The sequence below is a fragment of the Crinia signifera genome, chromosome 1, assembly GCF_055691185.1.
Source record: "Crinia signifera chromosome 1, ASM5569118v1, whole genome shotgun sequence".
In the NCBI taxonomy this organism is placed as follows: domain Eukaryota; kingdom Metazoa; phylum Chordata; class Amphibia; order Anura; family Myobatrachidae; genus Crinia; species Crinia signifera.
This window is the reverse complement of record NC_139217.1, coordinates 172,971,723-172,993,487: the sequence shown is the minus strand read 5'-3', so window position 1 is coordinate 172,993,487 and position 21,765 is coordinate 172,971,723. Positions and strand designations below refer to the sequence as shown.

The 21,765-nt window shown below is 43.8% G+C and overlaps 1 protein-coding gene across 1 annotated transcript in view; it reads left to right on the top strand.

Moving 5' to 3' along the window:
- Nucleotides 1–21,526, top strand: part of IDUA (alpha-L-iduronidase) — a 154,785-nt gene extending 133,259 nt beyond the window's left edge. Inside the window, exons 8-14 of the mRNA XM_083177247.1 lie at nucleotides 7,646–7,862; nucleotides 10,808–11,023; nucleotides 12,864–12,985; nucleotides 17,574–17,699; nucleotides 18,707–18,783; nucleotides 19,807–19,907; nucleotides 21,032–21,526. Of these exons, the coding sequence (XP_083033373.1) occupies nucleotides 7,646–7,862; nucleotides 10,808–11,023; nucleotides 12,864–12,985; nucleotides 17,574–17,699; nucleotides 18,707–18,783; nucleotides 19,807–19,907; nucleotides 21,032–21,132 (960 nt within the window). The 3' untranslated portion in view covers nucleotides 21,133–21,526. The remainder of the gene's footprint in view (nucleotides 1–7,645; nucleotides 7,863–10,807; nucleotides 11,024–12,863; nucleotides 12,986–17,573; nucleotides 17,700–18,706; nucleotides 18,784–19,806; nucleotides 19,908–21,031) is intronic.
- Nucleotides 21,527–21,765: the final 239 nt, after the last annotated feature.

The window sequence follows — 21,765 nt, the reverse complement described above, 5'->3', positions numbered from 1 at the left end:
TCCCCGTATTGAAATCCCAGACTTTTTGGGGCCAAATCCTGGGATCCCGCCAATCCTGGGATTGGCCACCCTAGACGTGACTGAAAAAAAACAGGCATGCCTAGTAAAAACGCAAGTGTGCCCAAAGCGTTTTAGGGGAGAGTGTGTGACATCAGCTCTGCCCTCGTTAAGGCAGATTTCACTGATGAACAGTGGAAATATCAATAGATGGAGTGCGTCTTACAAATGGTTTTGGACATATTCACTCCACTGCAAATTCTTCACTAGCCAAAATAATTAAATACAGGCACATTATTTTCTTGCCCATCGACTGTATAAATGGTCAGTTATTATATATTGAAAACAACACGACCTATTAGGCAAACTCTAATACCATTAGCACAGTCTGAATATGGTCTGTTTCTAACCACCATAGAATGTACGGTAAGCTTCCGCATACGTTCAATCATCTTGTGATCCATCGTAAGTCTCACAAGAACCTGGCAATCATCTTAAAGATTGTAGCTAAATTTGGTACTGCTTTCCTAGCACGGCGCCCATCTCATTGATTGTATGCCTTAAGTTTAAGATACTTAAGGCATACAATCAACGCGATGGACCCGATTTTTTAATCTCATGGATCCATGAGATAAAAAATCGTGAGCCCCCAATAACCATTGTTAACGCCACCAGCACTATCAACGCCAACCCGAAGCGTGGCGAGCGCAGCAAGCCCGCAAGGGGCGTCGGTACGCGTCCTCCGACCTTTTGATACCCCCACTATCCAAGTCGGCGTGGAGTTGATATTATATAGTGTTGCGAGCGCAGCGAGTCACCAAGCCCGAAGCGTGGTGAGCGCAGCGAGCCCCGCGAGGGGTTGCGGACTACTTTACATGTATTCCGCGTCCCCTCACCACGCTTCGGGCTTGGTGGCTCGCTGCGCTCGCCACACTATATAAAATCAACTCCACGACAACGTGGATAGTGGGGGTATGAAAAGGTCGGAGGACACGTACCGCCGCCGCTCGCCACGCTTCGGGTTGGCGTCAATAGTGGAGTGGCGTTAACAATGGGGGGGGGGGGCATTTCACCCATGAGGGGGGGTTAGCAATTAAAATTGGGGTTTTGGGGCCTTTTTACATTGATTCCAATGTAAAAATCTCGTCGATTGCATCATCTCATGCATCTTATGCCGCTCAAACACATAAGATGCATGCAATGTAAAAAATCTCGTCGATCGCGTCGATTGCATCATCTCATGCATCTTATGCTGCACAAACACATAAGATGCATGAGATGCTTGAGATATCAGCCCCACACTTACAATCTAGATCGTGGGCACCGTGCTAGGAAAGCAGTACCCTAAATTTAAATAGTGGTATGGCCTTACTGGGGGGTATATAAAGCAGGCGCCATTTTAGCTCTGTGCAATTCTGTTTGCTTTGTTACTAGCGAGGCTTGGTTTTTACCCTGCTAGCTACAGCTACATTGCTAGCTACCGGTGGTGGTTCAGCCCCCCCAGGTAAAATCTGCCACTGTCGCTGCCTAAAGTGAAGCCAGATGCAGTCTGTGAGACTGCACTGGCTTCACTGTGACTGGCAGTGACTTCCTATTGGAAGTCTGACCTGCCAGTCACTCGAGGCAGTCCCATTGGGAAGTGTTCCCTCCCTCCGGGATTTCTTCTCTCTGCGCAAATGCGTGGCAGCCCCCAAAACGGGTTCTGCGCATGCACAGTACTGCGGACCATACTGCACATGTGCCGGACCTGGGAACCTGATCAAGCCTCCGGGGGCTGATAGGTTCTTGGTTGACTGTGAAGAGCAACTCATTGTAGTACCATAGATTGGTGTGATAATTGTCTTCAGCACCAGCTCCAGACCTCTGGGAATTCTTTATTTTATGTTCCTTTAAAATCAGTTCTGATGTTCTGAATTCCAGCACCAATCAATGGAGGCTATGTCATGATACGGTTTGCTGAATCTGATGAGTTCCTCCAATGCTGTAATCCACTTTTGTTTGTTGGCATGGTCCCTCCTCAAACATTCATTATCACTGTATATGTAAATGAATCATTGAGTAAATTCTCTCTCAATATTGAGTGACATTTCTAAAATAGTAAAAAAAGAGAGACAATTTTAAAATGGTTCACAATTTTGGAGTACAATGGGCAGTAAACATGAACAACACGTTAAAAATATGGCCTCCCCTAACAGTGAAATGTAGATTTAAATGTTGTCGGTTTTTGTATATAATTAAAGTTTGTTTGTTTTTTACTCACTTATTATTTAATAAGTATGTAATTGCCTATGTTTAGAATCAATGAGTGGTACTGTCACGCTAGGGGTACCTTGTGGATCTGTCTGAGACCTGGAGGTCAGGGGTTCACGGCTTGAAGGAGACTGGAGAACAGCAGGTTTAATATAACACTTTATTGTAGTACCAACACTGGAAGGTAAGACCATTTAGGGAAACTGCAGGACAAAGAACCCAGTGGATGCTTGGGCAACAAGGGAATGTCCACAATAACAAGGAATGTCCACCATAACAAGAAATGTCCAAGAGTCTCTGCCAGAGTACCGAGAGGGACACTGACGACTGACCGCGGGTGCGGACGGCAGATAGCAGCGGAGGTTGAGTGTCGACGGACACCGATGACTGGCAGCAAGTGCAGATGGCCGACAGCTGGAGTGGAGGACCGTCAGCAGGCATGGATGACTGGCAGCAAGTGCAGATGGCCGACAGCTGGAGTGGAGAGGTGTCAGCAGGCACGGATGACTGACGCTCCCGAAAACGAAGGTCCAACCTATTGCAGAGAGATATGACTTCACCCAATGAGGTGGGAAGATCTCTGGTGGCTAATTCATCCTTCATGCGTTCAGACAACCCTGCCAAGAAGGTGGAAATTAGAGCCTCCTCATTCCATTTCAATTCAGATGCCATAGTTTGAAAATGGATGACGTATTGAGACACGGAGCGGGAGCCCTGACGAATCCGCAGGAGATTTCTGATGCTGCAGAGGTTACACGCCCAGGTTCATCAAAAATTTTCCTGAACTGTGAAATAAAGTCAGAGTACTTGGAGAGCAAAGGATCATTTTTCTCCCAGAGTGGGGAGACCCAATCCAATGCAGAGTCCGACAATAAGGAGACAATATAGGCCACTTTAACACGATCAGAAGGAAAGTTCATTGGTTGCAGGGAAAAATGCACTTCACATTGGTTGATAAACCCCCGACAGGCACGGGGTGTACCATTATACTTGGAAGGGGCAGACAACCATAACGAAGAAGAAACAGTCTGTTGAGAAGAATTTGAAGCTTGCCATTGAGAAATACCTTGGAGTGCTTGAGTAACTTGTTGCTGGGATTCTTCCAGTGCTCGCAGCCAAGCAACCACATTTTGAAAAAACTCCTGGCTGGCGGACGGATCTATTGGGCCAGTGCTTACTGTCACGCTAGGGGTACCTTGTGGATCTGTCTGAGACCTGGAGGTCAGGGGTTCACGGCTTGAAGGAGTCTGGAGAACAGCAGGTTTAATATAACGCTTTATTGTAGTACCAACACTGGAAGGTAAGACCATTTAAGGAAACTGCAGGACAAAGAACCCAGTGGATACTTGGGCAACAAGGGAATGTCCACAATAACAAGGAATGTCCACCATAACAAGAAATGTCCAAGAGTCTCTGTCAGATTACCGAGAGTACGACGGACGGCAGATAGCAGCAGAGGTTGATTGTCGACGGACACCGATGACTGGCAGCAAGTGCAGATGGCCGACAGCTAGAGTGGAGAGGCGTCAGCAGGCACGGATGACTGGCAGCAAGTGCAGATGGCTGACAGCTGGAGTGGAGAGGCGTCAGCAGGCATGGATGACTGGTAGCAAGTGCAGATGGCCAACAGCTGGGATGGAGAGGCGTCAGCAGGCACGGATGACTGGCAGCAGGTGCAGCTGGTCGACAGCAGGGGTGAGGAAGTGTCAACAGACACGGAGGACTGGCAGCAGGTGCAGCTGGTCGACAGCAGGGCTGGAGAAGTGTCAACAGGCACAGAGGGCTGGCAGCAGGTGCAGCTGGTCGACAGCAGGGCTGGAGAAGCGTCAACAGGAACGGAGGGCTGGCAGCAGGTGCAGCTGGTCGACAGCAGGGCTGGAGAAGTGTCAACAGGCACGGAGCTTTGGCAGCAGGTGCAGCTGGTCGAAAGCAGGAGTGGAGAAGTGTCGACAGGCACGGAGGGCTGGCAGCAGGTGCAGCTGGTCGACAGCAGGAGTGGAGACGACTGGAGCAAACCTGAGAGAGCTGGAAGCAGCAATTGCGATGTCCAGGAAACAGGTGTTGAACTGTAAGGACTGGAGGCAGAATGCAAATGCAGGGATCCAGGTAACAGGTGCTGATTAGAAGATAATGAATACAGGATACAGGTGTGGACTGCAGACAGGGAACACTGGAATCAAGGATTTCACAGAGCAAGGGCAGGAGCACAGGCAGAAGATTCCTCCCAAGGGATTGACAACAAAGCACTGGCGATTGTATGCCCCAGAGGGCTCTGCTTTATCCCCCAGGGCAGATCTTGATTGGAGGAGCTGAACTGGGGATCCGGGCCATTGGTTGGCTACCACAAGATGGCGGCGCCCAGACTGGAGACAAACAACTTTGGCTGGTTCTCACACTGGATGTGGACGCTACAGGCCCCAGGAAGATGGTCGCGGCCGGGAGACCCAAACACCGCGCTCCCCGTCCTGCACCCGGAGATGAACAGGTGAGCGGAGCGTCTTAGCAGCAGCCGTGACAGGTACATAGAGGGACACAAAACCCTAATTGCACATATTCAGAACATAAAAACATGGTGGACACTTGTTTATGATGCACATTTGCAGTGTATTGATGGACAAACTAGTGATCAGTGTATTGGTGGTCAGTGCATATGTGGGCAAACACTGGTGGTCAGTGCTATAAAAGTAAAACAAAGTCTTGATTACAGAAAAAAATCCAAATAGATCCATATAGTAGAAATTGGTGGGCAGTGGGCATTGGTGAAAGCACAATACATATGTTTGATTGCCTGTAAACCAGTATTGGGTGTTCTGTAGCTGCTCCAGGGACGTGTTCCTTTCTTCTCAAACGACGATGCTACACTACAGGAGGCAGGATGGGAGTGTCTGGGAAAAGGCCAGTTAAGGGACGCGGGCTGTACCATCCATTTCGACCTTTCGCATATGCAAAAACCCATTCACGATCTGCACCCAATCACGACTGATCATATTGTGCAGCACATAAGATCACAGGATCTACCTCACGACCCGTGGGACCAAACATAATACCTAAACACATAATAATGTGCACTAAAAACACACGACCTGCAGAAATGATATGTTCGGACCTTAACTTGTTCTGATGTATGGCCAGCTTTAGATTGAAGCAAATGTTGGGGATGATTCAGGTTGGTTTGCAAAAGCAAATGCCTTCTTTAATGGACAAAACCATGTGCACTGCAGGTGGGGCTGATGTAACATGTGTATAGAGTTACATTTGTGTGAGTTATTTTGTTTCTGTAAATACTGGCTGCTTTATTTTTACACTACAATTTAGATTTAATTTTGAACACACCCAAATGTAATCCTCTCTGCACATATAACATCTGCCCCACCTGCAGTGCACACGGTTTTGCCCATTAGAAATTTGCTTTTGCAAGCCAACCTGAATTAGGCCCACTGTTCCTTTGTGGTTTAGGGGCTTTGTAATAAGTCCATTCCCACATCCTCTCTGGTTGTCTAAAGAGTTTCACAAAATTCTCCATGTCTGAATATACTGTTTTTGCATTATTTTGACACTTACATAGAGCTCACTTGCCAACTTTTTGCATCATCTGGAGGGGAGGCCCATCTGAAAAGTGCCCAAGGTATGGTGATGAGATTCCCATCATCATGGCATAATCCATGCTTTATAATGCCATAATTTGTGATCTCACACCACCAGGTCCAACCCAATGACAGTGTAATAAATCATAAATCTCTGCCTATTAAACAATGGTATTATACCCAGGGGTTAAAGTAGGGGGGAATGGGATGGAACTGAATTCAACCACTTCTAATTGTAGGTGGAACTAGTTCCCCCTCCACCAATGCCCTGCACAATAATTCCAACAGAAACGCCTTGGCAGGTGAAAGTTGGCAGGTGAAATCAGTTCCACCACCTCCCCAGGACCACTTTAATTCATGATTCTGGGGCAGATTTATTAAGCTTGAAGAAGAGATAAACTGGAGATACTGTAAAGCGGAGAAAAGGTAAAAGGAGATAAAGCACAGGCAATCAGCTGTGTTTTAAAAAGACAGTTGGGAGTTGATTGGCTGGTGCTTTATCTCCTTTTACCTTTTCTCCGCTTTATCTCCAGTTTATCTCTTCTCCAAGCTTAATAAATCTGCCCCTATATCTCTTTCTGGAACTACTGTATGGGTGAGAGCAAGGCTTAAGAACACTTGCCAATAGTATTTTTACTGTTGACAGCTATCTACATAAAATGTAATTCTCTGTCACTTCTGTAATTCAAAATTAAATCAAGAAACCATACTTTTAAAATGATTTGACAATCCTTATGCTGCCAATGATGATATGGCTCAGATAATGCAGGAATCAGGATTGTGATTTTATGATGTGTCTGGTACACATTAAGTTGTAGTCATTGGTAGAGATGATATGATTGATTTTTAAATTTGTTTTTAAATAGGTTTTAACTGTACAGTGAACATTATCTGCTTAGGAAGACACACTACTGTTATTGTATTTTTAAGATAATTCCAATATCTGTAGACAAATTAGTGCTCTAAATGCTTAATATTAAGGGCAAAATTATATATATATATATATATATATATATATATATAACTGAAAAAATATATATATATATATATATATATATATATATATCCATAGAATTTGATCGGCACTTACGGCCGCAATCGAGGGTAAACCGATGGAACAACCCGTGGCGAAACATTTTAAACTATGTGGACATTCCCTAACCAGTCTCCGGTGCAAAATAATCGATCATGTGCCGACACCTCCTCGGGGGGGTGATCGACACCGCCAGTTGACAAAAACAGAGTCCAAATGGATATACTTGTTAAATACTGTAGCACCGAAGGGACTAAATGAAAAATTCTCTTGGAATGTATTTATTTGAGGAACCATACCAGACAATAATACAGACATTGGTTGAGATATATTGGCATACAGAGAATTATTGAATGCTAAATACTGTTAGGATGTACTATTCTTCATGCTTTTTAATTATTCATGAGTGCACTTTTTTCACTATGTGCACACTATATATAACGGCTCAGACTGGTAAGACACATGTTCACGTTTATTATTCTATTACAAGCACTTGCAAATGACCTGATGAAAAGGCCGGTGTGGCCTTGAAACGTTGTCGAATATGCAATATCTTTAATACAGATACTTTTTGAACACAGACCTCGAGTGCCGCCTATTCTTTCCAGGTGATCCTGGTAATTCTACGTCTATATTCTGCTAAGGAAGGCACCGTGGCAATTGACTGATCTCCTCCGTAAGTGCCGATCAAATTCTATGGATATATATATATATATATATATATTTTTTTTTTTTCAGTTTTCATTTATTAACTTTTAATTTTCTGTACTTATTCTTATAGGTAATAGATCAACATCTAGATTTCTTGCTTTCAAATGAAAGCGCCATCATGAACTACAGCTTGCTAAGTAACGATAATGCTTTCATGAACTATTACCCTCACTACTTTACTCAGAGGACATTGACAGCAAGATTCCAGATGAACAACACTAAGCCCCCACATGTCCAGATGGTGAGAAAACCAGTGCTAACTGTAATGGGCTTGCTGGCTTTATTAGGTACATCTTTATATTTACGTTAAAATAAGCTTGTTTTAGTTAATTAAATGATAACTTTTTCATATTACTAACCTAGAATATAAATACCATTATTGTATGTTGGTTAAGTTTTCTGGACATTTAGAAAATATATTTTAATCAAATTATCTATATATTATGTTTAATAGTCTCAAGAATCATATTGAACCGAATGTTGTGTAAATGGGGGTACCTCAGTAAGGTCCCTTTCTCCCAACAAAAGTTAATCTGAAACTCAATGTTCTTGGATGTCTAAAATAGTTTTTTTTTTCTGGATTATACATAAAGCACTCCTTCCCATTCTAGCATACGTGTTGGATGGTTGCTGCTAGGAGTGGGGTGGTTTCTGCTGGGAGTGGAATGGTTGCTGCTAGGAGTGGAATGATTTGAGATGGTTACTCTAGGAGTGTGGTGGTTGCTGTTAGGTGTTGGATGGTTGCTGCCGGTGGTGGGATGGTTGCTGATTTTGAATGGTTGCGGGGTAGTTGCTTTTAGGAATGGGAGGGATGTTGCTATGGGAGGGTTGGGAGGGTCTCTTCCTCACCTGCTGCACTGTATTGCAGAACAGCAGTGAATCAAAACACCATGTAAAGATGTTCTTGCCCACCACATCTAAGCTCTAGAATGCATCATATTCTGGAGCTTGGTTAATATGAGAAAAGTGAATTTTTAGAGGTTTGGCCACAGATTTAGCTTGCTGCATCCCTCCCTCTGTGTCTAGGTGTGTCACCCGCATGAGTACTGTGTGTGAGTGTGAGATCCAGCATAGGACACTGTAATAATTATAGAGCATTTTTCTTTCACAAGTTCTCAACCATTTGAAATGTGAGGAGTATTAATGATGCTGATATAGACAGGGGCCAAGAAAAAAGTATCTGTTACATGTAGATGACTGATTACCAGGCTGGAAACCGGATTAATACTGTGGGTCAGGACAGGAACCGACATACACAAGAGAGCTGGAGTAATGCTCTGGAGAACCAGGCTGGAACTAATTTATCCTTGGAGCGTGGGACTGGGTAAAGCGCAAGCTTGAGAGTGATGGTCTGGAACCGGCTAATGCTCTGGATAGTTGGATACATACAGCTGTAGGCCCCTCCTAACCCTCCCTCATAGCAGCTTAGCCATAACCCCCCCCTGCAGCCTATGCCTAACACTTTGCGCTAGTGCCTTACATTGACCTCCGTACCCCACTATCTAAACATAACCCGCCCCGTAGCCAAACACTAACTGCCCCCACTCTAAGTGCCTAACTCTGCCTCCCTGCAGTGTAATCCTAACCTTCCCCTACCACAGCCTCTTCACCGGCCTAACCCTGACCTGACCCGCATACTTACATTCAGAATCCCAGCAGCAGATTGGAAACTTTTAATCCAGCAATTGGCAAATGAGTCTGTGGAACTCTGAGCCGGGCAGTAGGGAGTCTAGCTGTACCCTGATACTTTATAAAACATGGTCAAATTGTGGGAGGTGTGGCATGCACCCTTAGAATAAAATACAGAAAAAAATAGCGCTTTGAGCACTTCCCTGGCCACATTGCAACCCAGCACACAGCAGCATGTGCTGTGTTGAGAAGAGTTACTGCAGCCACTATTGCAAGTTAATGGGGCCCCAAAAGCCCCTCCATAAGACCTGGGCCTGGGTAATTAGTACCCACCCCCCTTTTGGCACCACTTACTCCGAGCTAAGGTGTTTGCAAACTGGAAGCACAGGTGAGTGATTAGGCAGTGTGGAGATTTAGCAGACAGAGACACAGTCACCTTGCATTATTGTAGTTTAGCAGTTTAGTTCAGGCGATACTGAAATCCCTGTATAATAGATGTAGGTTGAAAGCACTTGATATTCTCTGGACTCCTTTGGATATTAGAGTCAGGATTACAAAAAATCAGAATTAACAAGAGTCTGGATGCCAAGTATATCTCTGGGGAGAGACTACACAGGAGAAATTAGGGTAAGCTTGACACAGTAGGAAATGTGTTAGACAATTGCACTGGCAATTTCGAATTTCCAATGCTGCAGCTTCATAACCCTGGATGGGCTTGGATTGGTTTGTCAGTATCACGTGGTTTGGGCTGATCTGGATTTGAGGACTGTTTGAAAGCACCCAGGAACATCCTATCAGTCCCTTCTCTGACTGTGAGTGGTATCCAATTACTGAACGGAGGTAATTGTTTTTCTGGGGGCTATTCAATTAGAAACAGTGTGAGAGCTTCTCAATTCAAATAGCCCTGATAAGCCGGTGTGAGTCCCTGCTTATCAGGATTTTGATACACCTGCCTCAGACAGGCAAAACCAAATACCCAAATGCAGTTTCATTTTACAGGCAAAAACAGGGCTGTGTGGGAAATTATAATTTTTTTTTGTATTTTTTTTTTTTTTAAATTGAACCTAATTAAGATAAAGTCTTATTGTAAAACATTTTCCCAAACATGTTCGGAACAAATAGATCTTGTTCCCTGACCCTTAAAAGGTCTGCCCCATTTAACACGAAAATATCCTAATCACACCCACTTTCAGATCCCTCAACCTACTTATTCATAAGCCTTTCCAATTTCCATAAGCCTGTAAATAGAAACTGTCCCACTTAAATCCACACTGATTAGTTCTGATGACTGGTGACCTTTTTACCTTTGCAAAAGGAACAGCTAACTTCTTCACAGTAAATGAAAAATGTCACCCCATCCCAGTTACATTATATAATGTTTGAATTTATATTTTTCAATGTTATTATTAACTCTGTTTATATGACCTGGTGTATATGCTCCTTTTATTAGATTTTTAGCTATTAACTAAAAATCTATTTGGTTTTCCTTTTTCTACTGTTTGTTTTTTACTGTTTGAATGCACTTGTACAAAAGGTCCTAATAGCAATGTTTAATGCATGGCTGCTTTTATGATGTTTATAAATGTATATTGTATTTTTGCAGGTGAAGTACAGATTGTCGCCCAAATAAATATGGATGAGGAGATGCCCAGCAATAACAGTACTGTTGGAATTATAGCAAGTGTACATGATGCAGAGAAAGGGGAGCTGTCGGATAGCTGGCAGTCAGCCATTTTGATTTATGCCTCTGATGATAACAGAACATCCACCGACATCAATTTTATTACATTGAATCTCACAAATTTCCCAAAGTCAGAAGGTAATGAAGCAGTAGGTCCTATATAGGCTGGTATCCTGTTAGGTGCAACCCTTTCCCGTCTGTTGTAAATGGCCTGACCAGTGGTTATTATCAAGCTACACAGTTATAGTCATAGGCGTGTGCAGCACATTTTATTAGGGGGTGCACTGTCAAAGGGGTGTGCCTAGCACCACCTATTGGATTTGTCTAACACTGACAATCAGGCGTGTCTACTGCACCATCATCTATTTGCACTCGCTACAATATAAAACATCTCTCAGCCACACCATAATCTCCGGCCTGTTTCAGCTTTAATCTTTTAATTACTCTGTGTAACAGTAAATGCAAATAAAGTCAAAACATATATGGATGACGCAGGTACAGTATGTAGTAATATGCAGGGCCGGATTATAATGGGGGCACAAGGGGTCAGTACCCCTGGGCCCCCCTCTAGCTAGGGACCCCCTGTGGTTGGCAAGTATTTTTCAAAAAATAATATATATATTTTTTTTTTTAGCTAAAGATTTTGTGCATGGGAGTGGGGTAGTGCTGCAGCTTCACCTATCTGCCAATGTGACAATGATTAATGGTGCTGAGCATCGGGAGCCAAGTGTGCAGTGCATTACTGGGAGTTGACTAAGTTCCATGACACTTTGCACCAGAGGGCAGAGTCTGAGACGTTTGTGCTGAGCTCTGATTGGTGGAGCTCATTACATGCTTCTCAGGCAAATGGAGAAGAGCAGCAGCAGCCCAGTCATGGGAGGGTTTTTAATCAGAGGCAGCACTGGGACTGTGAGGGCTCCTACAGTTACCCATTGACCAAGTTTATACTGCCTTTACTCTGTGTTTTGACAGTGTAATATTCCCCCATGCAGTTTGCGGCCAATAATGACAAGTGCAAGGGGCCCCCCTGTCTAAAGTGCCCCGGGCTCCCCGAAGGCTTAATCTGGCACTGGTGATATGACAATAGTCTAGTACAAATAACAATGCAAAACACACATAATTGATTGATGGGTGCTTCTTTTAATGGAGTACAGTCCTAAAAAGCAAAAGTCTTTGGTAAAAGGTAGCAGCAGGAAGGTGTTCATAAGGGTGGGCAAAGCATTTGGGGGGGCGTTTGCATTGTGAAAAATGTGACCACAGGCGTTTTCATACTATTGGGGGGGGGGGGGGGGTTAATGTTCATGCATCAAAGAGGTTATTCCAGTAGCTCTTGCAAGGGCTGCCAGCAGCTGTAGTTTATTTTGAGTTTACTGTCACTAAGAAGTGCTTCTGCCCTCTTGCCATCCCCATCTTGGCCAGTACCTCTGGCCTGGCATGTGTCATCCTGGCTAATGGGTAGATACGCCCCTGGCTGAGGACATGGTGACAACACTGTATTATCGTGGTCCTGCTTCTGCTAGTTAATGCCACAATTATTACGATTGGCCGCAAGTACTGCCCACTTGACTTGGTAAGTGGGTGGTCAGTGGTTCCCGGAGACTTGCCCAGTTTGCTGGCCGTCCAGAAGTGTCACCCAATTTTTGGGAGCGCTCAGCCATTCCAGTAGAGAAGGCAAGTATGTTGTTATTAAAAGAAGTATATCATCTGCACAAAAAATAATTGTGTCAACCATTGTAATCACTTTACCTTTTTATTGTGGATATAGAACTCTTTTGGTGATGCTTTCAGAATTAAGTACAAGTACTCAGCAATTGGAAAATGTTATAAGATAAAAGTCACCAAATTTCACATCTGATTTTCTGTATTAACCATTATGCTACGAAAAAATATTTTAGTGTATGCATCACACTGATCACAGTATTTTGTTATTACAGATGAACTATTTATTTTCTTAATTAAATCTCTTAATCTGTTTCAGATCTTGTATATGTAACATATTACATAGATAACACTTTAACAAATCCATTTTTGGTATGGCAGAATGCAGGAAGTCCAGACTTTCCAACCACTAAAGAATTTAAAGAAATGCATGATGCAGAGGTAAGACAAGAACATATACAGTATGAGTGAGTATGTGTTTGTGTGTATGTGTTTGCATTCTCTCTACTTCATGTGTGATCCTTCCCAGGCTTTGCCACCCCACACCATGATGTCATACATCATCCTAATGATGTCACACATCCCTTACTTTGTTTACTTGTTCCCACCCTGGCTGTTGCACAGCAATCCAAATCAAAATCCTAGTATATGCAAGTATACATGGCCAATAAGCCAGAAGGGGATGCGCATGCACGAGACACACGCGCATCCCCTTCAACCGGAGCTCCCCCCGGGTTCCCGCCCCCCCTAACCCTACCTGTCTCCCTGAAGCAGAAACAAGGTAGGGTTCCCATCCCCCGCAGATGGGAAACTGGGGTGCATGTGCATGTGGGATGCTTGCACGTCCCAGTCAAATAAATGTAGCGTCCGCTCACCAGTAGAGGTGGTCTGGTGAGCACTAGATGAGCGGCACTACATCTGTATGCAGCCTCATGGTCCAGTCCAATGCAGGTGATTTAGCTATGAATGGGGGCAGTGGCATCAGTTTGTCCTAGTAATGTCAGGCTCCCCCTCCCTAATAAATAGTTATCTACTGTTGATACAGATACATACAGAGATACAGCTATAGATAAACTGACAGACATTCAGATCTTTGGTGTGTGTGTATACACTATATATATATATATATATATATATATATATATATATATATATATATATATATATATATATATATACAATAGACATCAGGTCGGCACTCCATATTAGGTAGATTCTGGTGCCTGGTCCATAAAGGGAACGTATATAGCACTTACCCCCCACACACAAGGTGAAGAAGAGTCCAGACCGGCACTCAGCGTAGTTGAAGAAGGAGGAAAGTTTATTCCATAACGTGCAGTAAATACATACAGCAGCTGCACCCGACAGCCGTTTCAATTGGACTCAGCCAATTTTCCTCAGGGGTGACGTCACACAGAAAACAAGCACTATTTAAGTGCATAAATTGCGCCAACACAATTCAAAAACCGACCAGCTGACAGCGGTCTCTTTCCGGCCATCTGACAGGTGGGCGGGTGTTCAGCGCGTCACGGGGAATCCTGGGGCGGGACTGAGCGCGTCATAGGTGAAGCCTCCGGCTTCCCGACAGCGCTACTTGCCTCCGTAACTGTGTGACAGAGCGAGCTGTACTGTAAACAGCTAGAGGGGAGCAACCTCTATGTGGGCGGTGATAGTGACAGAAGGTGAAGCTCCGAGTTACTGTAGAGCTACGTAAGTTGCTGCCGCATACGGAGAACATCCATGTTATCCACATGCGGATGATCCTACAGTAGCCAGAGCGGGGAATGTCATGTAATAGCCAGAAGGATCGCAGATCAGTTGTCCAGAGTATGCAAAGTTAATGAATATAAGACACTGTCCTAGCACACAGCGGTGCCATACTGTCAAATCATATAAGTGAGTCATGAAATAAACCATGAAATAAACATTTACAATATGGTCGACACTCGGCGGTGTCAACTCTTTCCAGACATTAAAACTGAAATGAAGCACACAGCGGTGCTAGAGTAGATATAGCATATAGTATGCGTTAAGCACATACTATGGCAATAAACAGTGACATGTACGCTCCGGCGTAAGCAATTGGTGTAAACAGTAATAGCAACTTTGATACTGTATGCAAACCAATAAGGAGCAACATCTAAACGTCCAAGACAGTAACAATATGAGTACAATTCTACTCTAGCACCGCTGTGTGCTTCATTTCAGTTTTAATGTCTGGAAAGAGTTGACACCGCCGAGTGTCGACCATATTGTAAATGTTTATTTCATGGTTTATTTCATGACTCACTTATATGATTTGACAGTATGGCACCGCTGTGTGCTAGGACAGTGTCTTATATTCATTAACTTTGCATACTCTGGACAACTGATCTGCGATCCTTCTGGCTATTACATGACATTCCCCGCTCTGGCTACTGTAGGATCATCCGCATGTGGATAACATGGATGTTCTCCGTATGCGGCAGCAACTTACGTAGCTCTACAGTAACTCGGAGCTTCACCTTCTGTCACTATCACCGCCCACATAGAGGTTGCTCCCCTCTAGCTGTTTACAGTACAGCTCGCTCTGTCACACAGTTACGGAGGCAAGTAGCGCTGTCGGGAAGCCGGAGGCTTCACCTATGACGCGCTCAGTCCCGCCCCAGGATTCCCCGTGACGCGCTGAACACCCGCCCACCTGTCAGATGGCCGGAAAGAGACCGCTGTCAGCTGGTCGGTTTTTGAATTGTGTTGGCGCAATTTATGCACTTAAATAGTGCTTGTTTTCTGTGTGACGTCACCCCTGAGGAAAATTGGCTGAGTCCAATTGAAACGGCTGTCGGGTGCAGCTGCTGTATGTATTTACTGCACGTTATGGAATAAACTTTCCTCCTTCTTCAACTACGCTGAGTGCCGGTCTGGACTCTTCTTCACCTTGTGTGTGGGGGGTAAGTGCTATATATATATATATATATATATATATATATATATATATATATATATATGTAGGTACTCTTTACCTAGCACGGCACCCATCGCGGGCATCGCGGCCATCGCATGCACTAAAAAACGGGTGCGACGCGATGGCCGCGATGCCCGCGATTTCCCATAGGGAACAATGTTAAAAGTGTCAATGGACGCGATTTTAGTGTTCAATGCCTCAATGCCCGCGATTTTTCCATAGGAAACAATGTTAAATGGGCCACAGAGCCCAAATAGTCCCCCTGAAGTCTGAAATGGCCCCCACAATTGTTAACGCCACCCCACGATCAACGTGAACCCGAAGCGTGGCGATCGCAGCGAGCCCGCGAGGGGCGGTGGTACGCGTCCTCCTACCTTTTCATACCCCCACTATCCACGTCGGCGTGGAGTTGAGAATAGAATAGTGTGGCGAGCGCAGCGAGCCACCGAGCCCGAAGCGTGGCGAGCGGACGCGGATACCTTCACAGGTAAACGCGTCCCTTCGCGGGCTTCACAGGTGTCCGCGTCCCCTCGCCACGCTTCGGGCTCGGTGGCTCGCTGCGCTCGCCACACTATTCTATTCTCAACTCCACGCCGAAGTGGATAGTGGGGGTATGAAAAGGTCGGAGGACGCGTACCGCTGCCCCTCGCGGGCTCGCTGCGCTCACCACGCTTCGGGTTCACGTTGATCGTGGGGTGGCGTTAACAATTGTGGGGGCCATTTCAGACTTCAGGGGGACTATTAGGGCTCTGTGGCCCATTAAACATTGTTTCCTATGGACAAATCGCGGGCATTGAGGCATTGAACACAAAAATCGCATCCATTGACACTTTTAACATTGATCCCTATGGGAAATCGCGGGCATCGCGTCGCACCCGTTTTTTTAGTGCATGCGATGGCCGCGATGCCCGCGATTTTTTACCCCCGATGACCGCGATGCCAATCGCGGGCGCCGTGCTAGGTAAAGAGTACCTATATATATATATATATATATATATATATATATATATATATATATATATATATATATATATATATATATATATATATTTTACTGTATATGTCTCTGGGAAAAGATGGAATGACCTAAAAAAAAAAAAAAAACATATGGTCCGAGTATAGGGAATGATATTTATTATAGTTAGTATGAATGATATTTCTTTAGCTGCCCGGTTCTCAGCCACTGCTTCCAATCACCTTTTTGTTTATGCAGAAATTAGGTACCTGGCTTTACCGCTGTGTCTGGGCTGTGATTTGGCTCCTCAGTTTGGGTTTAAGACAGGTGATACCTCATGCCCATGGCCAGTCCCTAACCAATTAGTGAGGGTCACAGAGTAGGAGTACTGCTGATGCTGTTCGGCCCCCAAGTCATAGGTCATCACACGGAGGACACATGCACATTTTTCCAATTTGTGCAGTAAAGCACTGGCTGAGGTTGGCCCAGCAAATGGTGGGTCCATAACTACTATTATGTATAATATATGTATGTATGTGTATATCTACAGTATCTATAGGAGGAGGCATACTGTTATCCCAGGAGCTCACTGCATAACTGGTACATTCTTCTCAGCTCATGCGCTTTTTCCATACTTTCTCCAACTGATGCCCTTACTCTTCCTGGCTCTGCCTATGTTTCTGTCCTTACTGGCTCTGGTAATGGTAGATTGTGATAGCTGCGTGGAATTTCTGTGATGGTGGTGAGAGCAGTCACGGCCAGGGGGATATCATTGCGGCATCTGCCCCCTGACCGGCACTTAAGCCATCACCACTACACACATACTGTGTATATGTGTAATGGTGTCTGCTGCTTGCATCCTACTCACACTGGTGTCTCCCCACACAGTGCAGGAGCAGAAGCAGGGTGCAAGCTGCAATAACGGTTGAGCATTGTAGCGGCTGCATCAACCTCCTTACATACCTAACCTTCTTCCTCCTTCCTTCTTTGTTTCACTTACAAAGCACATGCCTATGTGGTTGTCAGTGGCAGCATGCAGATGCCAATGTTTTATAGTAGTAAATGAAGGAATTACTATTTGCTGTATATTAAAGGGATTGGCGGCTTTTATATTTTGTATTTCTTTAAAGGACCCGATCATGGAAGGACCTACTGCATTTCCCAAAGATGGAAACATGATTCTTAAAGTTCTACTTCCTGTTCCCTCTGTGCTTCTTGTTCACATATGTGAGCAACCTCATTCTCCTCCTGGAAAGGTGGGTCTACAGCAGGCATGTCCAACTTTGGCCCTCCAGATGTTGTGAAACTACACATCCCAGCATGCTTTGCAATAGTTTTAGCATTCTCTAATAGCAAAGCATGCTGGGATGTATAGTTTCACAACATCTGGAGGGCCAACGTTGGACATGCCTGGTCTACAGTATAAGCTTTTACTGTATATCCAAACTGTAATCCCCACTACAATTTATAGATATGCAGCAATATCATGTGTGTAATGTGTCAAACAAATGTCCTGACGGCGAGCAATGCCGATAGCACACAGCAGCTGCACATGTGCAAAAATAACTATGTGCAGTCGCTGAAAATCAATCCTAATAACCCCCACTGTCACATACCATTACAAGGAGATAGTAATGTCTAGCACCCTACTGCAGATACAGGACTCTTGGGACTATGCTTCCAGAAGTGCAAGGTATACAGTGACAGTTTTTCCCTACAGGCTGCAGAGCTGCAGCCGGCTACTGCCTGTGAGATTGCATTGGCTTCACTGTGACCGCCAGTGACTTCCTATTGGAAGTCCGACCTGCCAGTCACCAAGGCCGTCTCATTGGGAGGTGTTTCCTCCCTCCGGGACGCCTCTATATGGGTCCATAAAACCCAGGGATTGCGCATGTGCAGTACCTACGTCCGTACTGAGCATGCGCCAGTCCCAGTACCTGTTATCTGTGTTATACAGGCGCCGGGACCGTGATATCCCTTCTATGGGCTGCTTCAGCAACATACTGGCCGCATGCGCAGTACAGAGATTTCTACTCCGCATTCACCAGTGCCAGGGCCTGTCATCATAGTACAGGTGCCGGGAACGCTGCGTTTGTGGCAGGGACTAGGAGGAGCAGTGGCGTCAGGGGGGGTGCCTGCATCGCGGCCAATGGCAGCCCCCTTCTGCCATTAGGTATGAGCCACTGAAGGTAACTAATCCCAAGTAAAACAAATAGTTTCTTAATCACAATCTTTGCACATTATATCTTTGCTTTCTTTTAAGGTCATCGATCTTCGCATTATACCGCTCTATAAAGGACAGGTAGCAGTGGTTTGGAGCGATGAAAACATAGTAACTAGGTAAATTTGTTTGACATTTTCTGAAAATTTTATTTTTCTGTAACAACTTGGCTGCTAGAGGTCACATACTACATGCAATTAATATTTTTTGTTTACCTAAAAACAATACTGTATATGCTGTAACTGTTAGTTTTCCCTAAATAAAACAGGGGACCAGTAAGTGTCACTCTGTTCATATGACCATATGACTCTGGTATCTTGTAACTTAATCCAATGGTGCAAATACTATTGGCTTCTTTTAGCATCCCAATAATTTCAGTATCGATGCACTACAAAAATTTACACCAGTCACCTGCACATCCTGTTGTCCCTTGCCAAATGGACAAAACCATGTGCACTGCAGGTGGTGTAGATGTAACATGTGCAGAGAGAGTTAGATTTGGGTGGGGTTTTACTTCAAAGTGATATCTGTATTGCAGTGTAAAAATAAAGCAGTCAGTATTTACCCTGCACAGAAACTAAATAACTCACCCAAATGTAATTCTCTCTGCGCATGTTACATCTGCCCCACTTGCCTGCACATGAGAAGGAATTTGCGAGTGAACCAGACTAAGGGCCATTGTGTCAGCGGGCTTTGTGATATTTATGAGTGCAGAAAAGGGGAAAAAGCATCCTCCCTCTCCTGCTTCTATCCTGGAAGGGTTGCATCTGTGTCCAATCTGCACCCTCCTCAAGTCCCCAGTGAGGACAAATGTATGTATCAAGTGTGTCTCCCATCTCCCTTTAGTTTTGGGTCTCTCATATATTTTTCAGCCTGCACTCCCATGTACCCCGAACATGCATACAGGCTATAATGGCCCACTTACCTACAGTATCGAAAAGATTCAGGGGCTTTGTGCACATGCATAGACCTCTGGGAAAATGGTTGCCAACTTTGGGAGGGGCATGAATAACTATATGGGTGCAACCATTATAGATAAGCCAATTCAAAGAACTTATATGTGTCATACTTGCACACATCCTGTACTCCAATACAGTATGCTTCTTGATTATTATTTTTTGCACATGCTTCTTGTTTTTCAGGTGTCTGAAGACATTTGAAGTGGAATTTTCCTTGGATGGAGTCATCTTCAGTCGAATAAACAAAAAAGATATATTATTTACTTTATTTACATACAGCCCTGGTGAGTTTTCTTTATGTTTCTGTTGTTATTCTCTGATGTTGTTATCAGTTGTCATTGTAACATACTTTGTATAAAGTTCAAAACAAATTCATGTTGCAATAATTACATTGGCTTGATGTATACTGTACATGTATTATGTCAAATTTGTAAAACTGATCATTGATATGTAAAAGTACTTTTGTTATCAGACTACTTTTCCTGAGTCAGAAATATTATCCCAGTACTGTATGTGCTCCTTCAAAATATGACCTGTTGGTGGAACTTGAGGACCATTTTTGTTATATACAGCACAGAATAGAAGGCAGTTCTGTGGCTGCTGGAGCCGGATCTGGATGTTAGGTTGACATAGACAAAAATGTTGATACACGCAAAAGGGCCACACATCAAAAGGTCTTTCAGTCATTCCTGGTACGTTTTGTGATGTAGGCCATTTGTGCATGTGCACCATTTTAGTTGCCCTTCTTTGTACAGTCTCTAATGTATTTATATCCTTCTGGAGATATGGCCTCCAGAACTGAACACAGTACTCTAGATGAGGTTGTACCGATGACCTATTCAGTAGCATTATTACTTCTTTCTACTGCTGATATTATTGCAATAATTGAAAAAAAAATTAACTTCACCTCTGTCTCCATAACCATCACCACCACCTCCACCACCAAACCAACTGATTTTGTAGTTGTTTGTGTTGCAGCTGATACTGTCACCATTAATTGCTGCTGGCATTGCTATGCATCACCATGAAAAGCTTGCAATATACCGTATCAACAGTATTTATTGGATTGAATTTGGGAACAGAGTATGCTAGAAGGATGTGTCGGCAAGTATTAGCTTATACATAGTAGTCATAAAATTGCAAAAACAAATTAGAATAGAGAGATACCTTTAAATTAAGAACAACACAGTAAGACATCATTTAAAATCCAATTTGCAATTACTGTATCTTGTTATTACACTTGACAGGTACAGTCTAATTAATAAAAAACAAGGTAAAAGTGATGATATACCATAAATGTACACGCATTATGGTAGAAGCAGAAATGTTTATCAGACCTAAAAAATACATACATTATGGTATTAGCAATAATAGTTCAATAAGTGACAGCATTTCTTTCTCTCTTCAGAAAGCGCCAAAGTGTCTGGATCATACAGAGTCCGTGCTGTCAGCTACTGGGACGTCCCCGGACCCTACAGTCTTATTGAAGAATACACAGAATTGTCTTAGAAGCATTTCTTAAACATTAGACTAATTGTTTTATGTATATGATCAGACATTAGCATCTGTTTTATAGGTTCTCAAAATCGGGCCCCACACAGTACATGTTTTGCAGGTTTCCTCACAGAATCAAGTGAAATAATTAGCTCCACCTGTGGATATTTTAAAATTTGTCAGTCGGTAATGAGTGCACCTGTCGAGTGGCCTGAAAACCATGATCTGTGTGGGGTCCTGAGGACCGAGTTTGAGAACTACTGCCTTCTGTCATTCCTCAAAAAGTCCCCATGGTGACAGAATTGTGTGCAGCGCAGAGCCATCAGATCAACTTGTTGTGGTCACATTACATCGGGACCAAGTCATCCTTCTCACCTGTTACACATTAAAGGGCTTATTTATCATGTTATTTGCAGTTATTACATGACTTTGCCACTTAGAGCATTGAATTGTTTTTTTAATGCAAAATGCTGTTTTTGTTGTCTAAGAAAACACACTGATTTAAATATTGCAATGAATGTGTGATTTTGTCAAACTGCAATAGATTAATTAAACACTGAGTTTCCTTACATTTATAGTAAAATATTTTCCCCTTCACTCTATAGCATCACATGGATCCTTAATTAACTCTCTAGTAACACATCTCCT